Genomic DNA, 22,841 nt, shown 5'->3' with positions numbered 1-22,841 from the left:
GCAAATTGTTCTGGTTTGTTTTTCTTTAAAAAAAAAAAAAGGCAGGCAGGCAAGCAAAGGAGGCTTCAGTACCTTGTTCGCACAGTGTAAGGTATCTGCCTGAGCTGGAAGGTCAAAGCTCACACCAGCCTCCCCACTCCCAGGAGGAGTGGGCACACGGTCCAGACTCTGCATCCTCCCAGGTTCCGACGAAGGAGCACCAGATTCTGGCAAAACAGACTTCATTCCAGAGATCTGGGGAGCTGCTGGAGGCAGCAAGGCTGCTGGGTTGATCGCTAAATTTGCCTAAAAAAACGAAAGGAAGCTGACTCTGTATTGTTTTCTTAAACACAACAGTCAATTATTGTTACTGTGACACATGAGGAAAGACTTGGTGTACATGATGTATATAATATGAGAGGAGAAAGAGAAAGGCAGGGAAATCTCCTGATCCACTCTGAGTTGAGATGGAGGGCTATCACCTGTGCCCATCACAGGGCCCAAGAAGAGGTGTTACAGACCCAGCACACAGGAAGCAACGACTAGAGGGTGGGGAAGAGATGAGAAGACACCGGCAGCAGCTGACAAAAAGGAAAACCCAAAAAAGTGGATAGATGCCACAAGGCAGGCAATGAAGATTCCAGACATGTTATAATTACTTGTATTTTCCAGATCCGAGGGGATGGCTCTTTGGTTTTAAGTGGAGCGGGACCTGGTGAGTCCTGCGTGAAATTACATTCAGTTAAAAATCCACTGGGGAAAAGAGAAGTGTCTCTTGGATCACATTTATATCTGAAAATAAATTTGTGATGGAACAAAGCTATCGGTTTCTGTAATTCTACAACGGAAAAAGCATTTGAATCTTTCCTGGACTCTCAGAACATTTCACGAACATTACTTCATTTGTGCTTCCTTATCCGTTGAGTTAGGGGAAGGCTGTTAAGACCATACATGGAGTAAAGGAGAGACAGATCATGAATAAGATTCGTAAGAATTATAGTGTTTAGAGCACCAGCTGGAAACATTATCACGCTGGTTATCTCACACAGTAAATATTAGCGCACACAGCTTAATGCACTAGTTCTAGAAGCAAAAGAAGCTGAGACTTGAGTTACTGGAGATGTGCGAGTCCTGGAGCTTCATTTCCACAGCTCAGATCACCGAGGCCTCAGTGAGGTATCCCAGGACAGCTGTGAGCCAGGGCCGGGACACACTGTCGAGTCCTGGTCTGCTCTCAGAAGGAGCGCCTCAGAGAAGACTGCTGAGGAGGCCGGACAGCAGCAAGCTCAGAAGAGCCACAGAGAGGGAATCAAGAAACTGGATGCAATTGATACTTAATTCAAATGAAGTCTTACTCCAAGGTAGCCCAAAGGCAGAAATGAGGTTCCAGGGGAAGAAAACGTTCATTTTATCTTCACTCTACCTAGGAATCGAGTCTGCAGGCACTCCAAAAATAATAATGGTAAGTGTAGATTCATGGAAAGACCGTGCAGTGAGGAGAGGAGAGAGAAGCAAGGGCTGGGGAAGCAGTAAACAAAGAGAAGCAGTCCCAGTCGCTATTTCTTCCTTAATAAAGAGAACTCTGAATGACCCTGGGGCGGCATGATGGAGTTAATCTGTATTATAAGGCAAACAGGAGACGCAAGTCCTTAAAGAGATCAGTTCTAACCTGAGGTGTTTCCGATTTCCATATGTCTTTTTCTTTGATACCCTGAGTGGACTCAGGATGTTTCTGGTTCTTGACAGAGGAAATAGAGTTGTCTTTTTTCACTACCTTCTTCTTTTCTGGGATCTTCAAAAACAAAGAACACCCAAAGTCTGTCAAGTATCATAAGACATTAAGGAAAAGTCATAATGCAAAAAAAAAAAAAGGCTTCTGAGTTTTAAGTCATTTCTCAAGGGTTGAACAAACAAATACAAAGGCAGCATTTCAGAAATAGCTTTCTGAAGACTGTGACTTTGCCGGCATCCTCTCTATGGTAAAGAGAAAACAGAGAGTCCTTAGAAAAGCTACTGCAGAAGCAGGGGCGGGGTGGGGGTGCGGGAAATGACAACACAGATGAACATTCAGATTTGTAACTTTGCGCCTGAAAGGCATGAGTGCTCAGCCATCCTATCACATGCAGTGGTCTTTCAATGAACAACTTTAGAATCACCCAAGATTTGTAACACAGTAAGAAAACCTGGTTAGTTATTGCTTTAATGCTAGTTAACTAGGAAACATAGGATGGGGACAACATGAACGCCCTCATCGGCACATCATTTGCTGTTCATTTACTTATGAGCATTTTCCTTAACTGTACAATTGGATAATTCATTTCCTTTCCCAGAAGTTTCCCCACATGCCATAGTATTGAGAACAAAAGGCTGGTACCAAAGGCTGCGACTTGGCAGAGCTGAAAAGATCATCGTCTTCATCATCTCCAAACAGGCTCCCAACACTGGGCTCTAACAACTAGAACAGACAAAACTCAAATTCAACATCCAAAACAAAACCAGTTCACAGAGTCAGGTGAGCGGCAGAAGTGCTAGTTAATACAGTAACAAAGCTATGTTGTGCAGAACCACTTGGAACTGACCCTGGATTTTTTGGTGCCAGAGAAAAGGTCAACATCTGGGTCGTTGTCCTTTTGGAGCTTGTGACTAAAAAGGAGCTCTTCATCCTGAAAGACACCTGTGCTCTTGGGGCGGGTACCAGGATCAGGACTCTAGGAAAGAGGGAAGGTCATGTACAGACTCCCAGCGATTTATCCAAGGAAATCACACAGATATAAAGATTAGACAACAAAGATGTCCCCTGTGGCTCTGTTTATAGTGTCCAAAGGTTGGACACAAGCTGAGTGTCCATCACAAAGGGAATGACACATGCACAGAATAGAATACTCAGGAGATACCAGCACAGTGGAGAATATATTTATAAAAACAGATAAAACATACGTAATCTGGGAAGATGATCTTGCAACCTTTGTGTGGTATCTGAATTGTTATTGAACATCAATCTTTAGTCCTAGTTCCATACTGAGGAACATTTTAGGAATGAAAATACAAAATTAAACAAGTTCTTTCTATCTCATTCCCAGAGGGAAGAAGAGACGGCAGGTGACTTAATAGCAGAAACTCACAGGTGGTCAAGCACATTTACCTAACTTCTGCTTACCAGCACCTTAGGCCAAATACCGGGCACAGGCGGATGCGCCAACCTTCCACTTTGTCCATCCTCATTCCACCTCATTACCTTCAGATTCCAAACAAGTTCTTTCTGTTTGCTAGGGTATCTGACATTTGCAAATTACTACTCACATTACTTGGTTTGATACTATAATGCCCCAGACTTCACATTCTAAAATTCTTCCCTTCATTCTTTAGTATCACAAACACAGATAGAAACAAACACACACACTCATTTCTGACAAAATGTGTCTCATTAAAATTAACTAATGATTGATTACACATAAAAGTTAGTGTAACACAGCAACTAAGATTAAAAGTTTTATATCTGAAATCTACATACAAAAGCATATACAGTAAGAGAAGGCAAGAAAATACAGCAAATTATTACATTTACTGTGTGTAGCTCTCATTTATAAGCAAGGCTATCCTACTAGTGTAATAAAAAAATCATAGAACATTTGTTGTTGGACTATATCCTCAGTTTGATTTACAGAAAGTACTGGCAATCTACGGCCCAGCGCTGGTTTTCTTTTTTTTTAACACCTCTGTTGAGATAAAATTCACCTGAAGTGTGTAATTCAACGGTTTATAGTATATTCACAGAGTTGTCCAAATACCATTACGATCTAAGTTTAGCAAATCCTCACCATCCGAGAAAGAACCTCCACACCTGCCAGCTGTCACTCTCCACTTCTGTCCACTTCTTTCCCCAGACGCTGGAGCCACTCATCTAATACTTTCTATCACCATGGATTTGCCTATTCAGGACATTTCACATAAATGAATTCATATAATAACGTGGTTTTTTTTGCCCCCGGCTTGTTTCATTCAACACGCTTCCGAGGTTCATCTGTGTTGTAGCATGCGTTAATAATTTACTCTCTTTATTGCCAGAGAATATTCTCTCGAATAGCTATACACACTGTGTCTATCCATTCATCAGCTGGTGGACATCTGAGCTGTTTCCATCTTTTGGCTATTATGAATAATACCTGTTAGGAACACTGCCTTCAAGTTTCTGCATGAACGTGTGTTTCCACTTCTCTTGGATACACACCTAGGTGTGGGACTGCTGGGTCACATGGTAACCTTGCTGTTTAATAATACCTGTTAGGAACATTGCCTTCGAGTCTCTGCATGAGCGTGTGTTTCCACTTCTCTTGGATACACACCTGGGTGTGGGACTGCTGGGTCACGTGGTAACCTTGCTGTTTAATAATACCTGTTAGGAACATCACCTTCGAGTCTCTGCATGAGCGTGTGTTTCCACTTCTCTTGGATATACACCTAGGTGTGGGACTGCTGGGTCACATGGTAACCTTGCTGTTTAATAATACCTGTTAGGAACATTGCCTTCGAGTCTCTGCATGAGCGTGTGTTTCCACTTCTCTTGGATATACACCTAGGTGTGGGACTGCTGGGTCACATGGTAACCTTGCTGTTTAATAATACCTGTTAGGAACATTGCCTTCAAGTCTCTGCATGAGCGTGTGTTTCCACTTCTCTTGGATATACACCTAGGTGTGGGACTGCTGGGTCACATGGTAACCTTGCTGTTTAATAATACCTGTTAGGAACATTGCCTTCGAGTCTCTGCATGAGCATGTGTTTCCACTTCTCTTGGATATACACCTAGGTGTGGGACTACTGGGTCACGTGGTAACCTTGCTGTTTGAGAGTCTGAGGAAGCCCCAAACTGCCGTCTGAAGTGGCAGCGCCACTTCACCCCCCACCAGCAGTGAAGGAGAGCACCCGCTTCCCCACCTCCTCAGCAGCAGTGAAGGAGGGCACCCGCTTCCCCACCTCCTCAGCAGCAGTGAAGGAGGGCACCCGCTTCCCCACCTCCTCAGCAGCAGTGAAGGAGGGCACCCGCTTCCCCACCTCCTCAGCAGCAGTGAAGGAGGGCACCTGCTTCCCCACCTCCTCAGCAGCAGTGAAGGCGGGCACCGGCTTCCCCACCTCCTCAGCAGCAGTGAAGGCGGGCACCGGCTTCCCCACCTCCTCACCAGCAGTGAAGGCGGGCACCGGCTTCCCCACCTCCTCAGCAGTGAAGGCGGGCACCGGCTTCCCCACCTCCTCAGCAGCATGTGGCCGCCATCAGAGCAGTCAACAACAGTGAGACCAGAACGTGAAGAGCCCGGAGCCCTCCATGATCCAGCAGCTCACATCTCAGAACTGACAGTGAGATGAGACACTCTTGTCCTTCTGAAGGCCTGAACCTTCACAGCTTTGGCTCACCTTTCCTACTGCTTTTCTCAGAGCTTGGAAGCTGCTTTGATCTTCCGTTTTATCCTCTTCCTCATCAAATAAGCTAAGAACCGTTCTGGTTCTACTTTTAGTTCCTTTGTCCAATGGGGATGATGAAGAAAATAAATCAGAGTTCTTGGCTGTTTCCTGAGTAGGTACATTCAAAGATCCTTCCTGAAAATGGAAATAGTAAGGTTAAGGGAAAAAAGTGAGTAATATCTGGAAACACAAATACTATTGTGGGGCCTACCAAGCTCCTCACTAATTCAGTTACTAACATATCTGTTTCAGGGCACGACAGCTAGTCACACTTATCCTAGGTGACAAAACACTCCAGCCAATTCTTGATCAGTCACTCTAATGGAAGGTCTAGAACAGGTAATTCGTAATCAAAGATGATTTTTCCAATTAAAGATGATTTTTTTTCCCCCAAAAAAGATGATTTTTTATACGTACAGTTTAAAACCTGTATGTATAACTCCATCCAACCAAGATACATTATGTATCAGTTATAACCCTGAGTCACACAGCTTGCTCATGAGCTAGAAATAACTTCAAAGTCACAGATAGAACACAAAAGCCAATCACTGCGAATGGATTATATATTCTCTACTAACTAACTAACACATAACTCCAAGGGAGGAATCTAACTGATAGAACTGGACACTTAAATTGTAGAAGCCTTTTCTATACTCTGCAACTAGAAGAATCTCTAAAATAATCGTAAAATGCAGCATTCATTCATTCAACAAGCACCACGTTTCAGGCAAGATACCATTGATTAGGATAACTACTGTTCCTGTATGAACTGCCAAGAAAAAAAAAGGAACAACTTCTAATTAAACATGCCATCAATTGTGAGGTGCATCCTAATTTCACAATGGTTAAACCGCGAAGAAAATAAGCTTCTTTAAATAAAATATGTGAGTTTGAATGTGGATACTTGGTGCAAGGTAACGCACTAAGCACTCTCACAGATATCATGGATAGCAAAACGAACGTGGCCCCAACCCTCAAGGGGCTTATCTTCAAGCAAGGGAGGCAGCAGTGCAACCCGCAGCTGGAATCCAGGGAGAAAGCGGCCGCAGCACCACAGGAAAGGCCCACGAGGAGGTGATGAGAAGAGAAAGTCACACAACGACGCAGATACAGAGAAAACGTCTGCATCACTGTAGCCCCACGGAGCCTCAACAGCAAAAGTGTTTGTGACATTTCTTCACGTAGGCGCTAGAAGAGAGCCGATCACACACAGTAGAGAAAAGTTACCAGTGAGAGAAAGGCAGAGACTGAACGAACTGCCGATTCCCAGATGCAGCCAGCAGTCTTATTCACAGGCCTCCTATAGGAGAGGACAGACATCCCAGGAGAAGAAAGTTAATGCAGAAGAAACAATTTACTCCACTCTGTAATTCACAGGCAATAGCATCAAAGACTGGTAAATGAAAATGAAAATCTTCTTACAAGTTGTCACAGTGAATGTGATATCCTGGAGAAAAAGGGGGTGTATCAGGTTAAAAACTAAAGAAATCTGAATAAAGTATGAATTTTAGTTAATATTTTTTTTTAAAGCTGTCACTATGATTCAAGTACAAGTGGAAACTAAAAGAAACCAAAGGGAAACAGACTCCAGAGAACAGAGTAAGTCAAAAAGGACAGATGTGCAGGGAGAAAACCAAAAGGAAAAAGGAGCTGAGACAGAGAAAGGCAAAACACTGACAGTAACATAACCCGGGAAACGCGCGTCACGGTGTGCACACACGCGTGTCACGGCGTGCACACGCGCCTAGAAAAGAGAGCAAAGGCGCGAGCAGCGCTGGAGACCTCCGGGAACAGTGAGAGCAGGTATTGTCTTCTTCATGCTTTTCAGTGTTCTCAAAAGTTTCAACAACTGAGTCATCATTTTCTGTGGTAGAAAAATGTAAGGGTAAGTGCGTACATGTATGGGTTTTACAAGAACATCTGAGAGACAAAAATAACAGATGATACAAGAAAAAAAGAGTCCACCTTTCCTGACTCCTCGACTGCAGGAGTTCTCCCAAGTTCTGAGGTCCCCTTGGCGCTCCCAGCCTTCTTAGCTGCAGGTTTCACTCCAGACTGAGCCGCCTTTTCTTCCTCATCGCTGAACAGCAAAGGCGGTACTTCAGGGACAGTCTCTTTTTTCTATCAAAAGAGGAGTAAATGACATCCTCAAAAACAAACAAAAGGAAAGGGGCTTCCCTGCTGGCCCAGTGGTTAAGACACGGCGCCTCCACTGCAGGGGGCACGGGCTCGATCCCCGGTCAGGGACCCAAGATTCTGCATGGCTCACGGTATGGCTAAAGACAGACAGCAAAGTATGCCTGACAAGCATGGCAATGTATAGAGGAAGACAAACGTGTGCTCCTCTTAAGGGTTACTAGCTAAACATTGGGGTCAGCAGAGACAGGACAGGAGAGGAAAGGGGCACGAACAGGGAGGAGCAGTAACTACCACTGTCTCAGACCTGCCGGCAGTTTCTGCCCTGAGTCTGTGGTTGACTCCTGTGTCGTTAACCCCTCGTGGACGCCGTCAAGCAGCCTGTAACCTCTGCCACCAGACACTCAGCAGCCTCTCCTCTCTGCCCCCCTCCCTCCCTGCACATTTCAGCTGTATGTCATCACCCAGAGCTGACCTGCTAAAAGAAAACACCTACCATATTACTTCGTCTCCCATCCCAAACGTGCACAAGTTTGTATTAACTGTGGAAATGGCAATCCACTCCAGGACTATTGCCTGGAAAATCCCATGGACAGAGGAGCCTGGTCAGCTACAGTCCGTGGGGTCACGAAGGGTCGGACACAACTGAGCAACTTCACTTCACACGTAATCAACAGGCCCCGCTTTAAACCCGCACCTACCTGTGCCTCCTCAACCCTCACGCTTCCTGACGCCTACCGGAAACTCCCACTCTTCCACAGCGGATCCCCACTGTCCAGAGAAGCCAAGCCTCCATCGTCCCAGCAAGGCTCAGCTCGGGTGCCACCCACAAAGATCTTCCCGTTCCCTTTGGTAAGTCACAGCTGCTTCGTTGCTAAGAATATTTATATCTATGCCTGGCCTTTACTGCCTTCTTAACTTACACTGATAGCTGTCATGCATCTTTATCCATTCATTTCAAAGATCAAGCAGTGTATTTCTCTAGCCAGTCACAGCATTTTATACCAAGTAAGGGCTCAGCACAAGCTCGGCACAAACACGACCATAATGCCACCATCCTCTCACCCCTTAATACTCCTTTTGATATAATTAACGTGAAGACTTGCTAATTCTTCAGCTCAAGGGATCACGGTGTAATGCCGTTTACATGTGATTGCTGAAAGCTATTTAGACTGCACAGGCACTAATGGAGTCCCCATCACACACCGTTACCAGTGTTTGAAAACTTTAATGTTGATTTAAAGAAACACAGAATTTACCATCTTAATCATTTCTAAGTGGAGAGTTCAGCACTATTAAGTACATCCACATTATTATAAAACCAACCTCCAGAACTTTTTCATCTTGCAAAGCTCTCTACCCATTAAACAACTCCCCATTCCCCTCTCCAGCACACTCCAGGCCCTGGTAACCACCGTCCTACTGTTTCCATGGATCTGACTGCCCTAAGCACTCACGCAAGAACGATGACACAGCATTTGTCGTTCCATGGATCTGACTGCCCTAAGCACTCACGCAAGAACGACCGCACAGCATTTGTCCTTTTGTGACTGCTTTATTTCACTCAGCACTATGTCCTCAAGCTTCATCCGTGCTGTAGCCTGTCAGAATTTCCTTCCTTTTTTACTTGTTTACTATTAATAATAATAGTGAATAATTACAATCCAGGACCAAACTGTTAGTTCTTGAAACCTGCTCCTGTAAGGGATAACCTGTGCATTAACTGGCCTGCTCTGATGTTCGCGGAATTCCGTGCTCCTGGACTAAGCCCAGCAGCTCCTAACTGGCCGGGTCTGATGCTCGCGGAGTTCCGTGCTCCGGGACTAAGCCCAGCAGCCCCCCCAGGAAGGGGGCAACCGTGCTGCTCCCTGGTCTCCCTGAGACTCGGATGCCTACAGCTCGCACTGAAGGGGCTGTGTGATGCTTTCCTCCAGGCTTTGCACGCGTACTTCACCTATAAAATACCATTATCAGGAGATCTCTAAAGTCAGGCAAAGGAGTTTTTCCACAAGATTCAGGCTCCAAGGTTAGGTTTTAGGACCTCATTGAGGGGACCATCAGTATTCACATAACATCATCTCAAGGATACTTCATGGGCTAAGAGGTTAGGAATACCGTTGTTGCAGGAGGAACAGATGTGGGAGGAGAGCCGAACAGAGAGCTTCCGCTGTCAGCATCATCTTCAAACAGAAGTGATGCTCTCTGGGCCTTCTTTTGGCTGTACAAACAAACAAAGAGTCCAACTGGAGGCAAATGTGATTTTAAAAATACAATATTCTTTCCAGGCCATACCTACAGGAACCCACATACCACCAAGTCAATCGTTGACCTTACACAGTTGCATTTCTATCCAAATGACAAACTTAAGTAACTTGGACAAAACTCCACATTCTTTAGGGTATCCCGGGGGGGAAAGAAAAACAAAAAAAGACAAATCATACTTAAACCCCTAACAAACTTAGGAAAAACAGTATTTTAAGGTTAAAAAAAAAAAAGGGAGAGCGCTTCCCTGGCAGCCTAGTGGTTAAGACTCCACGCTTCCAATGCAGGGAGCATGGGTTCCATCCCTGGTTGGGAAATGAAGATCCCATAAGCCATGCAGAGATAAGCAGAAGAAATCAGGTAAGGATCTATGAAGAAAAACATTTCACAGTACCAAAGGAGAATACCGTGCAAGTGAAAACCAAAGACATTCTCGTTTGGACCATCACCAGGTGATGAACCATCAGCATGTCACTCCCAGAAACTGACATCTTGCACATCAAATACCTTCACCTGTTACCAGACACTGACGAAATGATTTCTTACATGGACTATCTCACCTGTCCTTGGCAATAGCAAACAGGTCATCCTCGTCATCCTCCTCAAACAGGCTGGTCTTTTTCACGGCCTTAACCTCCTGGTGGGTGGGCTCAGGGTCCCTAGGTTCTCCTTTAGACTTGTCAGATGTGGAGTTGGTCTGTGAGTCAGTAACATGCCACTGGTCCTTAGAAGATAAAATACATGTTAAAGTCCTCTGGCAACCCCGAGTAAGAAACCTGAAAAATAAAATACAATCCTGCTCATTAAGCTGAGCTGCGTGCAAACCAAGTGCCGCTTTGGAGGCGAGTCCACGTCCACGGCTCCCGTGAGCTCAAGTCCAGACAGCTAGGCCCGCGGAGCCCACACAGCTGCTGGCGTCTCCCTCCATCACTGCCTACCACACTCTCTCTCCCCCTGTGTTAGGATAAGGGTCTTCTCTACTTCAGAGAACAAAATTAATTATGAAGGGGAATGAGAAGGAACAAGAATGTTTAAAAAAAGTCAAGAACTCTCAACTTTAGAGGAGAATGATATTTGAATTACAATTTTTTTAAATTCCAAAGTAAGCTGGGGAAAAAAATGCATAAAAAGCTCATGCAGGGGATTTCCCTGAGATTTCCCTTAGCAGTGGCTAAGATTCCAGACTCCCAACACAGAGAGCCCAGGTTTGATCCCTGGTCAGGGAGCTAGCAGTGACATCCCACTCCAGTACTCTTGCCTGGAAAATCCCATGGACGCAGGAGCCTGGTAGGCTGCAGTCCATGGGGTCGCTCAGAGTCGGACACGACTGAGCAACTTCACTTTCACTTTTCACTTTCATGCACTGGAGAAGGAAACAGCAACCCACTCCAGTGTTCTTGCCTGGAGAATCCCAGGGATGGGGGAGCCTGGTGGGCTGCCACCCATAGGGTCGCACAGAGTTGGACACAACTGACGCAACTTAGCAGCAGCAGCAGCAGGAAGCTAGACCGCATGTGCCACAACTAAGAATCTGCAAGCTGTAACTAAAGATCCCACATGCTGCAAATAAGACCCAACTCAGCCAAATTAAAAGAAAAAAAAAAAAATTCACACAACATAAATAAGACACAATGAAATCTGCAGGTAATCCTTATCACAAAATTCTGAATCTGGCCTTCAGAAAGCATTTAAGGAAACCCCACCTGGCTATGCTCACCCCTTCAAATCAAGGATCTCCTGAGCACTTGCTTAAGTGATCCTTTGGTCTCTGGAGTTTAGAGCTTTACAAATCCAAGTGGGTTTTGTAAAGCAGCAGCTGCTGTTATACAGAGTCTCAAGTTCTAACTCCAGACCTTTTGAATCAGAATCTGCCTTCATTAACAGTATATCCAGTGACTTCTTCACAAGTTACAGTTTGAGAAGTGCTTCTTAAAGAAGTCCGACTCAACACTGGCCACAAGCCAGAGCCCCCAAATGAGCTTCAAAAAACTCCACTGACGGGTCATCCCCCAAACAGTTAATTCAGAACCCCAGGGGTGGAATCGGGATCAGTGCTCTCTCAGGTTCCAAGTGACCTCAATGGCAGCCAAAGTCAAGCTACTTTTCTATAATGGAAGCCTGTTCATCTTTCCTCTGCAGGTACTATTGCTCCCTACTTTAGCTGGTATTTTTATTTTCCCTGAACTGCAATAATATGATAGAAAATTCAAATGATGGTTGGCCATTACCACAGGGAGAACAACCCACTAACAATGCTAGAAAGAATAAAAAAAAAAAAAAAGGAAAATCCATCACCGTTCACAGGTTTGAGTAGAAAAAGCAAATTATGTTGTATCATTTTAAGTTTCTTTCAACAAAAAACTGAACATGTCTATGATTGATCTATCTGTATCTTACCCTCAAAGCTTAACGACAATGTTAAAACAGAGTAATTATTATGAAATAAGAAGATTTTTAATGCTCACAGTTATTATCATCATTATACTTAGTCTTTTCCTACACTGCTAAATCTGAACAGCTGCTAAACTGTACTCTCCGCTGGCTCCAACAATATATATACTCCAGACACCAGATGGCAATCCTGTGAAGACTTACAGACAAGGAGTGAAACCAGCATAAGCCACTCCTACCTTGTCGAGCTACAGCCCTTGATCAGTGAAACACAGCGATCATTCAGCAACGTGAAATAAGCCCTAATTCATTTGGATAAGTATGTATTATAAATTTGAGGACCATACTCACTTTATGCCCAAGTATTTTGAAAAGATTAACCTTTAAGTTAATGTACTATAATAAATATCTTTCTTCAAGAATAGAATGACAATATTGTGAATACAGTCTTTAGTAACCAAATTTCACTAGATCTACACTAAGGAGAAAAAGAAGATGTTTAGGACAGCCGTAACTCTTAAATCCATCAAACCAACCCCGACTCCCCATTAGGAGATAAATTTCCACCCACCTCCTCATCACTGCTGAACAGTAAGGCAGATGCTTTCTTTTTGGGAGGCTCAGAGGGCTTTGTTTTCTTTTGGCTCTGAGTCAGTAGAGACGATGTCTGCTTCTTAGCAGCTGGAGTATCAAAAAGATTATCCTAGAAAAAAAAAAGCGGGGGGTCAGAAGAGTATGACAGCTTTGAACACATAAAACAAAAAACTAGATATTCTCTTGTGTTAAATTATGAGAGAGTAAGTCTCCAGTGAAGTGAAACATATATATAACATCTTTGGGGGGAAAAATCATACAGTGCCAGTAGATGCCACTTCTCTCTTATTATAACCCTACAGCAACCGCTTACCATATTCTCTAACTGTATTCAGTCATAGAAGTGAAACAGAATTCAAAGGCAGCACACTCGGGTGGGAGCACAAGGGTGAGTAACAAGACAAGGTCACAGAAACAGGAAGGAACTTGGCTCCGTCTGGGCCTCCTGTGGGGGCCCTCTATGCTCACTGGGAGGGCCCAAAGCCTACAGAAGGCAGGGGGACAGCACAGCCCCTGCAGCAGCCGGCAGCCTGCACCTTTCTTTCTATGAATTACAAACCAGAGCAATGAATAAAAAGAAAGAAACGGGAAGCTTTCTCTACTCTCTTACATTTATGAAAGACACATACCTGGGGAAGAGAGAACAAACCATCAAAGGGCCTGAGCCCAGGTTAGACAGAAAAACACTCTTAACAATATACCACAACAGGTGAATGGCCCTGAAGCGTTAAGCTCAGATAAAGGGAGCCCTTAAGGAAATCATGCAAAGGCAGGAAAGGCCGTGAGAGTAATGACCTGGCCCTCGCTGGAGATGCCCGAGACAGAGTAACATTCACCACGCATTTACTGCGTGCCAGGTGCTGTGCCGTCACAATGACGCTGTGGACTGTTAAGCCAGAGGAGACTCAGCAAGGTTGTTATCAGTACTTGCCCAAAGTCCCTGATCTGCATGTGGGGACCTACGGTATGAACACGGGCCCTGATGACAGAGCCCGTGAGCTCAGCCTCCCCGTGATTCTGTGTAAGAGCAAAGGCTTGGCTTTTCTTCCCTCTCATTTCTTTCCCCCACTTGGCTCTCTCATCCAGGGTGGGGAAGAAAAGCAAAGCAGGGACATGGCTGTCTTCTCCCCTCTACTCCCACTTCATCTGAGACACTCTTGTAGATCACTGGGTTTCATCCCCTGAAACTATTCCTTAAAGGCAGATTATACAAGTGCAATCTACAAAGTCTTGCACAGAGCTGGGTCAAGAAATCTAAGGGCTGCCCACTGTGCAGCTGAGAACTTAAGAAAGGAATCACTGAGATAAACACCGAGATGTGTGTGTTACGTGTGCCTCAGACGGCTCAGCTGCCTTCCCGCCGCCCCTCAGACGGCTCGCCTGCCTTCCCGCCGCCCTGTTCTACTGTAAGAGCCTCTGGATGCACAGCCATGTTAGCAATGGTTTTCTACCAACTGAAAACTCGATTAGCTTGTGTTGCAGAAAGTGTTTACCTGTCCATCTTCATCATCAAAAAGCAAGACTGAGCTGCGGTGTTTGCTAGGCAGGACACTTGCATCTTTTGACTTACTCACACTTTGACAAGAAAACAAATCCTGTTGGATCAAGATTAAAGTTCCTGGTTAATAAAATGTATCAGTTTTAAAGTATCAGATATAAAATACTGAAGTTTATGGCACAACAGATGCCATCCATCCAGGTCTCTCTTGTCAGAGAGGAAAGCGGGCTGTCACAGTCCTCGAGGAACACACACCAGACTCTGTCCTTGCTGTGTGCAGGTGAGAAGGAAGAGACCCACACCTGACTCCAGGCGGCCTCACAGGAGCCCAGAGGCTCCATTCTCCCACCTAGATGGCAAAGGACAGGGCGAACTTTGCCAATCAATTTCCTACCATGCTTAAAAAATAACTTCCTTTTTCTGTTCAGAGAATCAGAGAGATAAACACATGTAACAATGGAAATAGAAGCTAGATTCTCAAATTACTGGACCTGTGACACTGTTTAATGTAGTTATACCCCTTTTTCCTCTAATAAGAGTAGGATACCAGTCAGTTCAGTTCAGTCACTCAGTCATGTCCGACTCTTTGCGATCCCATGGACTGCAGAATGCCAGGCTTCCATGTCCATCACCAATTCCTGGAGCTTACTCAAACTCATGTCCATTGAGTCAGTGATGCCATCCAACCATCTCATCCTCTGTCATCCCCTTCTCCTCCTGCCCCCAATCCCTCCCAGCATCAGAGTCTTTTCCAATGAGTCAACTCTTCGCATGAGGTGGCCAAAGTACTGGAGTTTCAGCTTCAGCATCATTCCTTCCAAAGAAATCCCAGGACTGATCTCCTTTAGATGGACTGGTTGGATCTCCTTGCAGTCCAAGGGACTCTCAAGAGTCTTCTCCAACACCGCAGTTCAAAAGCATCAATTCTTCGGCCCTCAGCTTTCTTTATAGTCCAACTCTCAGATGCATACATGACTACTGGAAAAACGGAGCTTTGACTAGATGGACCTTTGTTGGCAAAGTAACGTCTCTACCAGACCACCTCACATGCCTCCTGAGAGTAGGATATGATTTCTTCTAAATAAATATATATTCAGTTTTAACTTTAAAATCTTTTGTACTCTTGACATGACAGCTAGGAAATGTTGCAAACTAGACAAAGATCTGGTAGATTATGAAGAAACTTCCAAAATGCTGTAAAATGTCAGCCTACAATGCAAAGCAAGACCTGCAAACTGAGTTACATGAATCAGAAACATGAAATAGGACAACTATTCCCTCGGGAAGAAAATCTTCAATGTGTAAGAGTCAGGCAAGTAGGACAAGAACACAGTTTCAAAGACTCTCTCGATGAAATCGTTTTAATCATGGAATCAATGTTTACTCAGTGCAGTGCTAATGAGTTCATTAAGTGAAAAGAGCTACACTCAGCCCCGTGGTTTTTGCCTGGGCCCCAAAGAGCCCCATAGGTCTGTTTAGGTAGAAAGAGCCACACAGGAGGAGCACCAGCTTCCCATGCCTCTCCTGCCTTTTACACACTGGCAACAGTTCACTGAAAGAAAGAGCTCTGTTGCTTTAAAAAAAATAAAAAAAAAACCACAAGCATCTAACCCAGAGTTCACAATTTCCTGAAATTACATGTAAATTTCTGCCATGTCCACATCTTTTTCTGTGAAGGAAGTCTATTACTTCCAGGGATACAGAGTGTGTGGGTCACTACATACGATACCCACTGTTCATACGATACCCTATTCCTCCTGAAAGACGAAGCTGTGTGTGTACTTCTGTTCTGGAAGAAGCACCTCATTACACTGCACATCAATTCACAGCCTGAAATTCGAGCATCCTGAGTTTTCCTCCTAGGAGATGCACTGGATTTAAACCCAACAGTGACAGGACTGTACGCACATTGCTTTCTAAATGCCATGTGTTCTCAAAACATTGTTTTCAAAGAAAGAACTAAAGTACTGACTGAGTCTTATACCTCTGAGACATCCTGAATCAGAAATAGTTCCCATTGTCATATCCATGAAGTAATTTCCAGAACTGAGAAAAAGAATTCCTTACCTCAGAGTCCTCCTCATCTGAAAATAAACCTTTGTGAGTCTTTGTTTCCGACGAGAGCTTGAGATTTTTGCTGGAAGGTAGCATAACCTTTGTTGAAAAGAAACAATTAAAGAATTAACAAACCAGAAACCTGGAAATAAGGGTTCATTCACTCACTTGTTCAGGAGATGTACTGACTCTCTGCTAGGTAAGGTCCCAGGCCACGCACCAGAGGAATGAAAACATCATGGCCGTTGGCCGCACATCAGGTGCATATAAAGAATTAATGCAGAAAGAGAAGCACCATGGAAAAGGATTTAAAAATTGGTATATGTTAGGAAAGAAGGAAGCAGCAGTCCTTGTAAATTTCTCAGGACAGATGGGACCTAGACATGGGCCATGGTTCGAGCAAGGACATTCTGGGCAGAGGGAACCATCAAAGAAAAGAAAAACCAGGTAAAGCAGAGGGCTCCTCTGGAGGCGTCAGTGTGGAACGACTGCCCACAGCGTGCAGAGCACAAACGGGATGTGTATAGCTGGAGCTGGGGTAGCAGCCTGCTGAGTTCTGAACGCTGGCACCCAGGTGGATGGCAGCAGCAAGGCCAGGGTTTCATAGGAACACATGACAAGAGATGTGCTTCAGCAAGAGGACAGATCGAGCTGTGCAGGATAGCAAGGGAAGCGACAGGAGCGAGTAGGGCTTAAAGACTGAGGTGGACGCAGCCCTCTAGCCAAAGACAGGTCAATCTGAGCATCAAAAAAACAATGACGTTAATGGATTATAAGATAATGAATGGAGAATCCATGATTCTATAATGATACTAAAAAGACAAGAAAGAAGGGGGAGAGAAAGCTCTTCTGTTCAGAAGAATCGCAGCTAATCCACACAGGAGGAATGACAGAAGTAAAGCAATGTTCTTTTGCACATGATAATGCGTCCATCTAACACACCCATTAAACCACTCGGGAAGGTAAAAGCCAGTAACCGCTTACTCTAGGCGGTAGCAGTTACTTGGGTGTTTGCTGTATTCTTTCAACACTCTACACATCTGAAGTTCACCGTACATTTGCAAGGAAGCAATACCTCCCTGTGGGTTCCAGATGAATTAACAAAATGCCCCACAGATTCACACCTAAGTTTAGTCTTCCCTCCTGCTCACCTTTGTTTCTGCTCTTGCTTTGTTTTCATCTGTCTGATTCACAGTAGCTTCTGGCAAAGCCACTGTTCTTTCTTTGAACAGATCTCCTTCTTCATCGTCAAAGATACCGGCAGTGGACTCGACTTTGTCTTTAGAAAGAAACCACGGCGTAAAGTTACACAAAGTCAGAAATCCCACCACAGAATTCCACGATGAAAACAACTTCGCTCTCAAAGAATAAACAGAACAAGCATGTTACTGCTCGATTAGTTACAGAAGAAATATTAAGTGGACCAGCTGGAATTTTTCACAGGGCATGAGAGCTGCTCCAGTGAAACACACAGGGCAGACAGCTTCACTATCTCCTGCATCCTCTCCAAGCAGCGGCACGCGCTTTGAGGGGTCTGGACTGGCCTAAGAGGCAGAGAGGGACCTACGGAAAGATCATTGACAAGTCAACCGCTCTAGGAATCTGAGAAGTGAGGGCTGGCTTCTGCTACCCAGGTTCAATCCTTGGGCAGAAAACCAAGATCCCACAAGCTGCATAGCCAAGAAAAAAAAAAAAAAAGCCAGGGACTTCCCAAAGATCTAGGGGTAAAGAATGCTCCTACCAATGCAGGGGACACAGGTTCTGTCTCTGGTCCGGGAACATCCCACACGCTTCAGGACAACTGAGCCTGTGCTCCCAAGAGCCTGTGCACCCAACAAGAGAAGCCACCCAATGAGAAGCCCACACACCACTCTCCACAACTAGGGAAAGGCCACGAGCAGCAAGGAAGATCCAGCACAGCCGTAAATAAATAATTCTTTAAAAGCACCGAACTACACAGAATCAAATAATGAACATGCCCCATAATTCCACCTGCCCACCCAAACGGGAAGGCCAGCAGGAAGAGTTTGATGCACATACTTCTAATTTCCACAAAAGATATAGTAACATGTTAACTCTAGCAATTCACAAACATGGCTCTAAATAACATCATTAAAAAAAAACCTTATGATTTGCAGTTTTCCTTCCAAATACCTAGGGTGTAATATCTAACCACGTCAACACAGATAAACTTCCGTTTTTTCACAGCTTCACAAAATTCCACTAAATGGAAGGACCGTAGCTTGCCCCACTGGTGACTATGTGGGTGGTTTTCAACCTTTCGCAACCACAAGCACCGCGTCACTGAATGAGGTGTGAGGTGTGTGTCCCTGAAATGAGGGCACTGGTTCCTGAATGTCCCAGGAGAGCAGCAGGCCCAGCAGAGTGGCGCCCACTTACCTGGGATTCCAAATGAGTTAATGACACAAGTGAGACGCCTTCCAAGCCCCGGGAAGCAGTACAGCCTTTACTCACTGTCCTCTCAGCCAGCCTAGATGTGAGCATATCACGTGTCCAGTCTGCACGCTTTTTAAAACCAGGCCATTACTTCCCTTGCATTTCTGCTGCTGTCCTTACTCCACACTTATTGCTGGAAAATAAGCTAAAGTCGAACAGCCTGCTTCTCGATGCATCCTGGTCCACGTCCTTAGGAGAAAGAGCTCTTTGCTCAGGTAGCTGGAAACTGTGTGCACCTCAGCAGTGTCTACCTTTCTCTTCCGGAAAACAAACCAGTGAATCAAACCCTCTGCCACTCCAAGTGCAACAAACGGACCAGTGATCTCTGCCCACCAGGGAGCCTGTTAGAAACGGAGACTCAAGGGCCCCACCCTAAATCCACTGAACTGGAATCTGCATTTTTACAACAGTCCTGGGAGAGCCATCTGCTCATTAAATAACTGATTCAGAGGAGTGACTTCAGGAATGCAATGGCTGAGATTTGAGGGGTGAAGAAAGGACAGTGCCAAAGCGGTAAAGGGGCCGAAAACTCCATCACAGAAGAGAAAAGCCAAGGTCACCTGGGCTTGCTGGAACTGGATACCTGGCATAGATGGTCTGTTCACATACAGTTTACTAAGGATGCCGGAAGAAAGCACAATTAAAACTTTCTTGGTAACTGAGAAGGTCCAAGCTAGAATCCTGATCATATTAGAGGGGAGCAGCTTTTTCTCCCTCTGAGGAAGACAATCCTAGTAATTAGTTTCTAAAGAGGAAAAGATCGGTCCATAACACAGAGACTGCCGAGGCTCCATAACCGAATAGAGATGAGACGCCTCTGACAGAAACGCTTGAGAAGGGACTCTAGCACTGTACGAGAGCTGAGGAACCAGAGGAACTTCATGCCTTTTTAGGTCAACATTCTTCATCCAGCTACCTTCCCTGAAACACAGGCTGGAGCAGTACCTGTCTTGGGAGGTTTGCTACGGGATGCCGAGAAAAAGTCATCGTCATCGTCGTCATCATCGAAGAGGCCAGCCGACGCTGGGACGTACGCGCTTTTCCCTGGAGGGGGCCGCTCGTGCTTCTGGGGCTCCCTCGGTGCCGGGGCAGAGGTGGCACCAAACACATCAGTATCCCCTGTGGGTGGAAGGACAGGACAGACCAGCTGCGAGCCACTGTGGGTGGGCTTCCTGACTTCACAGAAAGAAAAAAAAACAGTTCCACCACCAGAACTTATAGTTCCGATTCATCCACAAACATTAACAGAACCCAACAACGTGCATCCTTTACTGATACAGATCGTCCCACAGTGGGAAACCAACTGATCACCCAGACTGGAAAAACCCAAGGCTGCTGGTTTCTAAGGGAATAGGAGCTAACACAGGTGAGTGAGCTCTCTGTGGATGCCCTCTGAAGGTCTTCCTGTTCTCCTCCCTAGTCAGCTCTTGGAAGAGGACAGTATTAAAAACACAAAACTACAGTATGTAGTTATCAAAAACAAACTCTGAGTTATGATACCTAAAAATACAGAAACAGCTCCTGCCGGGATTTTCTTTCCAGGTTTAGAAGATGAAGATGCTAAAATGAGAAACAGAGAGAGAACATTTCAACAAAGAAAGCAACCTTCCTTGCTAAACGCACCTTCCTAAAATATGTACAGCACAACACAGAGCTAACAGGAGACTCAAAAGCTAATTTTTCCTCAAAGAGCCATTTAAAAGTTCCTTAGTATTATCTTCTCTACCGACGTCATGACTTTTCTCTTGGTATTAAACCAATCTAGGCTGTGACTCCCATGGAAGATCACAGACTCTGGACAATCACAGTGGGGCTGGCTGCCGAGGCCAAGGAAGATGTCGAGCACAGATGGGGAAGGCGGAAGCAGAGCAAGCAGGGCTCAACAGTTCTGACTCCATCCATCCCGTTTATGAGAACATGCAAGTAAAAAACGAACAGCAAAATATCTGAGACGTCAGTGCCCAAAACGAAGACAGTAACAGGAAAGCGGGAAAGCAGGCAAGTCACAGATGCCAACAAGTGGAGAGTAGAAACCTCAAGACAATCAGGTCAGCCAGCACCACAGTAGTCCAAAACCTGATGACTTCTGGCCTGGGGAGACCAGGTCACTTAAAATAACTCATTCCCAATTCTCAAGACTATCATAGACCTAACGGATTTTAAGTTTTTTAATAGCATATGTGTGCTTAAAAATGTCACAAATTATTCTAATGTACACTGGGCTAAGGCAGTACTGGTCTCCAATTTAGATGCAGAATTGCAGAAATGTTTCTTTGAACTGAACTTGATTAAATTAAGATGTCCTCAACAGTGCCAGAATGCTTTCCCTGGTTGACTTTTTCTGCTTTCTCTATGAAAGAGACAAAATTGTGATATGGGTTTACAAATGGTACTTTTTTGTTTTTGCAAGACACGAATTAGTGCAAATGAACCGCTTTTAACTAGATGAAGGCGAACGTAACAGCTTCCTGCCTAACAAAGTTTGGGGATAACTTCAAGGGCTCCATCTCCTGACAGGAAGGAACCAGTTCTGGAAATCTATAACGAAGAAGCACAGTCAGCCTCAATCCACGCTCACCTTCATTAACAGGGGTTCGAGCTCCCCGATCCTGAGGGGCTTCTGCGAAGAGGTCACTCTGCTTATAATAAAACAACACAGTTCAAAAACAGCACAGGAAAACGGAGCTGTATTTCAAGATTTCTAAAGAAAAGTGTCTTATAAAGTTTAAAAAATACACATCTACTGTCTTGACAGAAAATCAATTCCAAAGTGAAGACTATGATGAAATCAGACCCTGAAACAGTTTAGGTCTTATTGTTATTATTCAACCGCTAAGTCATGTCCAGCTCTTTGTGACCACATGGACTGTAGCCCCTCCAGGATCCTCTGTCCATGGGATTTTCCAGGCAAAGATACTGAAGTGGGTTGCCATTTCCTTCTCCAGGGTATCTTCCTGGACCAAGAATCAAACCCACATCTCCTGCATTGGCAGGCAGATTCTTTACCACCGACCCATCATGGAAGCCCAATTTAGTCTATAGAGAAATTAAATACAAACATGTAAGAATATGATAAAAGCCGTTAAGAAACAACCACTTAAGCAGTAAATGTAAATTTTTCACTACTAACACTCTCACATCCTCTCCCTACTTAACAAAGGCATCAAGATACAGTATTTCCTCACTTTGTGACCCTTAGTTCAAAATCTCCTAAAATATGAAAGTAGAAGCAACTTCCAACTAAAAAGCCATTGTTTCCTTACTAAAGGAACTGCAAGTTCTTTCTTCCTTGCAAACCCATGACACAGCTATGGAGAGCTTCACTGATTACCACGGGCTTACCTCCTCATCCTCATCATCAAAAAGTCCCTTCCCTCCACTGAACAGGCCGCCTCTAGAACCAAACGGCGAGAAGTCTTCATCTGTCAGCTTCGGGGGTGCGAATAAGTTATCTTCTTCATCTAGCAAACAGAAGGGAATGCTTTGCATGGAGAATTAAAGATGGGTTTGGAACTCCAGTTCTGGGGATTAACATTACAATACCTCCACAACCGGCAGGGAGTTTATCTAACCATATGTAATAAGCACTATTTGAATGCTGGTGGTCTGAGGGCCTTCAGACAAAAACCCATCGAATTCCTTAAAAGGTTCTTTGGGTTCCCACTCTCAAGTCTGTTAAGCGTCTGGAGCAGAGTGAACTCTGCAGGCGATCCCTTTCATCTCATTTCTTCTGAAGCAAGTATATGCTTCAGTTGCCATCAAGACCTATCCCACCAGAATTTGAGCGACAGAAGGGTAGACTGAGGAGAGATGAGACTGACACAGCCCCAAGTGGAAATACAATGGACATTGCTGCTGAACGTGAAAGGGCCTGATATGATATTCCTTACTGAAAACAAATGCTAGCAATCCCTAGTTTATAAATGTCTAGAAAGACAGCTAATGGTCCCTGTAAAATCCAGTAAATCAAACCTTTAAAGCATTTTTAACCCACACTCACTTCTCCCCACAC

At 44.7% G+C, this 22,841-nt stretch overlaps 1 protein-coding gene across 7 annotated transcripts in view; it reads right to left on the bottom strand.

The window, feature by feature from the left end:
• WASHC2A (WASH complex subunit 2A) overlaps positions 1-22,841 on the bottom strand; it is a 46,202-nt gene that overhangs the window by 4,624 nt on the left and 18,737 nt on the right. For 2 of the 7 annotated variants that reach the window (XM_070364888.1, XM_070364890.1), the window contains exons 12-28: positions 22,172-22,290; positions 21,408-21,468; positions 20,330-20,389; positions 19,775-19,948; positions 17,524-17,651; positions 16,385-16,471; positions 14,313-14,414; positions 12,797-12,928; positions 10,395-10,558; positions 9,688-9,790; positions 7,402-7,557; positions 5,389-5,571; positions 2,559-2,687; positions 2,354-2,434; positions 1,649-1,771; positions 639-701; positions 73-285 (exon numbers count right to left, since the gene is read on the bottom strand). In XM_070364888.1, the coding sequence (XP_070220989.1) occupies positions 73-285; positions 639-701; positions 1,649-1,771; positions 2,354-2,434; positions 2,559-2,687; positions 5,389-5,571; positions 7,402-7,557; positions 9,688-9,790; positions 10,395-10,558; positions 12,797-12,928; positions 14,313-14,414; positions 16,385-16,471; positions 17,524-17,651; positions 19,775-19,948; positions 20,330-20,389; positions 21,408-21,468; positions 22,172-22,290 (2,078 nt within the window). The remainder of the gene's footprint in view (positions 1-72; positions 286-638; positions 702-1,648; positions 1,772-2,353; positions 2,435-2,558; positions 2,688-5,388; positions 5,572-7,401; positions 7,558-9,687; positions 9,791-10,394; positions 10,559-12,796; positions 12,929-14,312; positions 14,415-16,384; positions 16,472-17,523; positions 17,652-19,774; positions 19,949-20,329; positions 20,390-21,407; positions 21,469-22,171; positions 22,291-22,841) is intronic. The other 5 variants (XM_070364889.1, XM_070364891.1, XM_070364893.1 and 2 more) reach the window with 3 other exon arrangements.

Source organism: Bos mutus, chromosome 28, assembly GCF_027580195.1.
Source record: "Bos mutus isolate GX-2022 chromosome 28, NWIPB_WYAK_1.1, whole genome shotgun sequence".
Lineage (NCBI taxonomy): Eukaryota > Metazoa > Chordata > Mammalia > Artiodactyla > Bovidae > Bos > Bos mutus.
The sequence above is the reverse complement of the archived record's forward strand: the minus strand, read 5'-3'. Positions and strand labels throughout refer to the sequence as shown.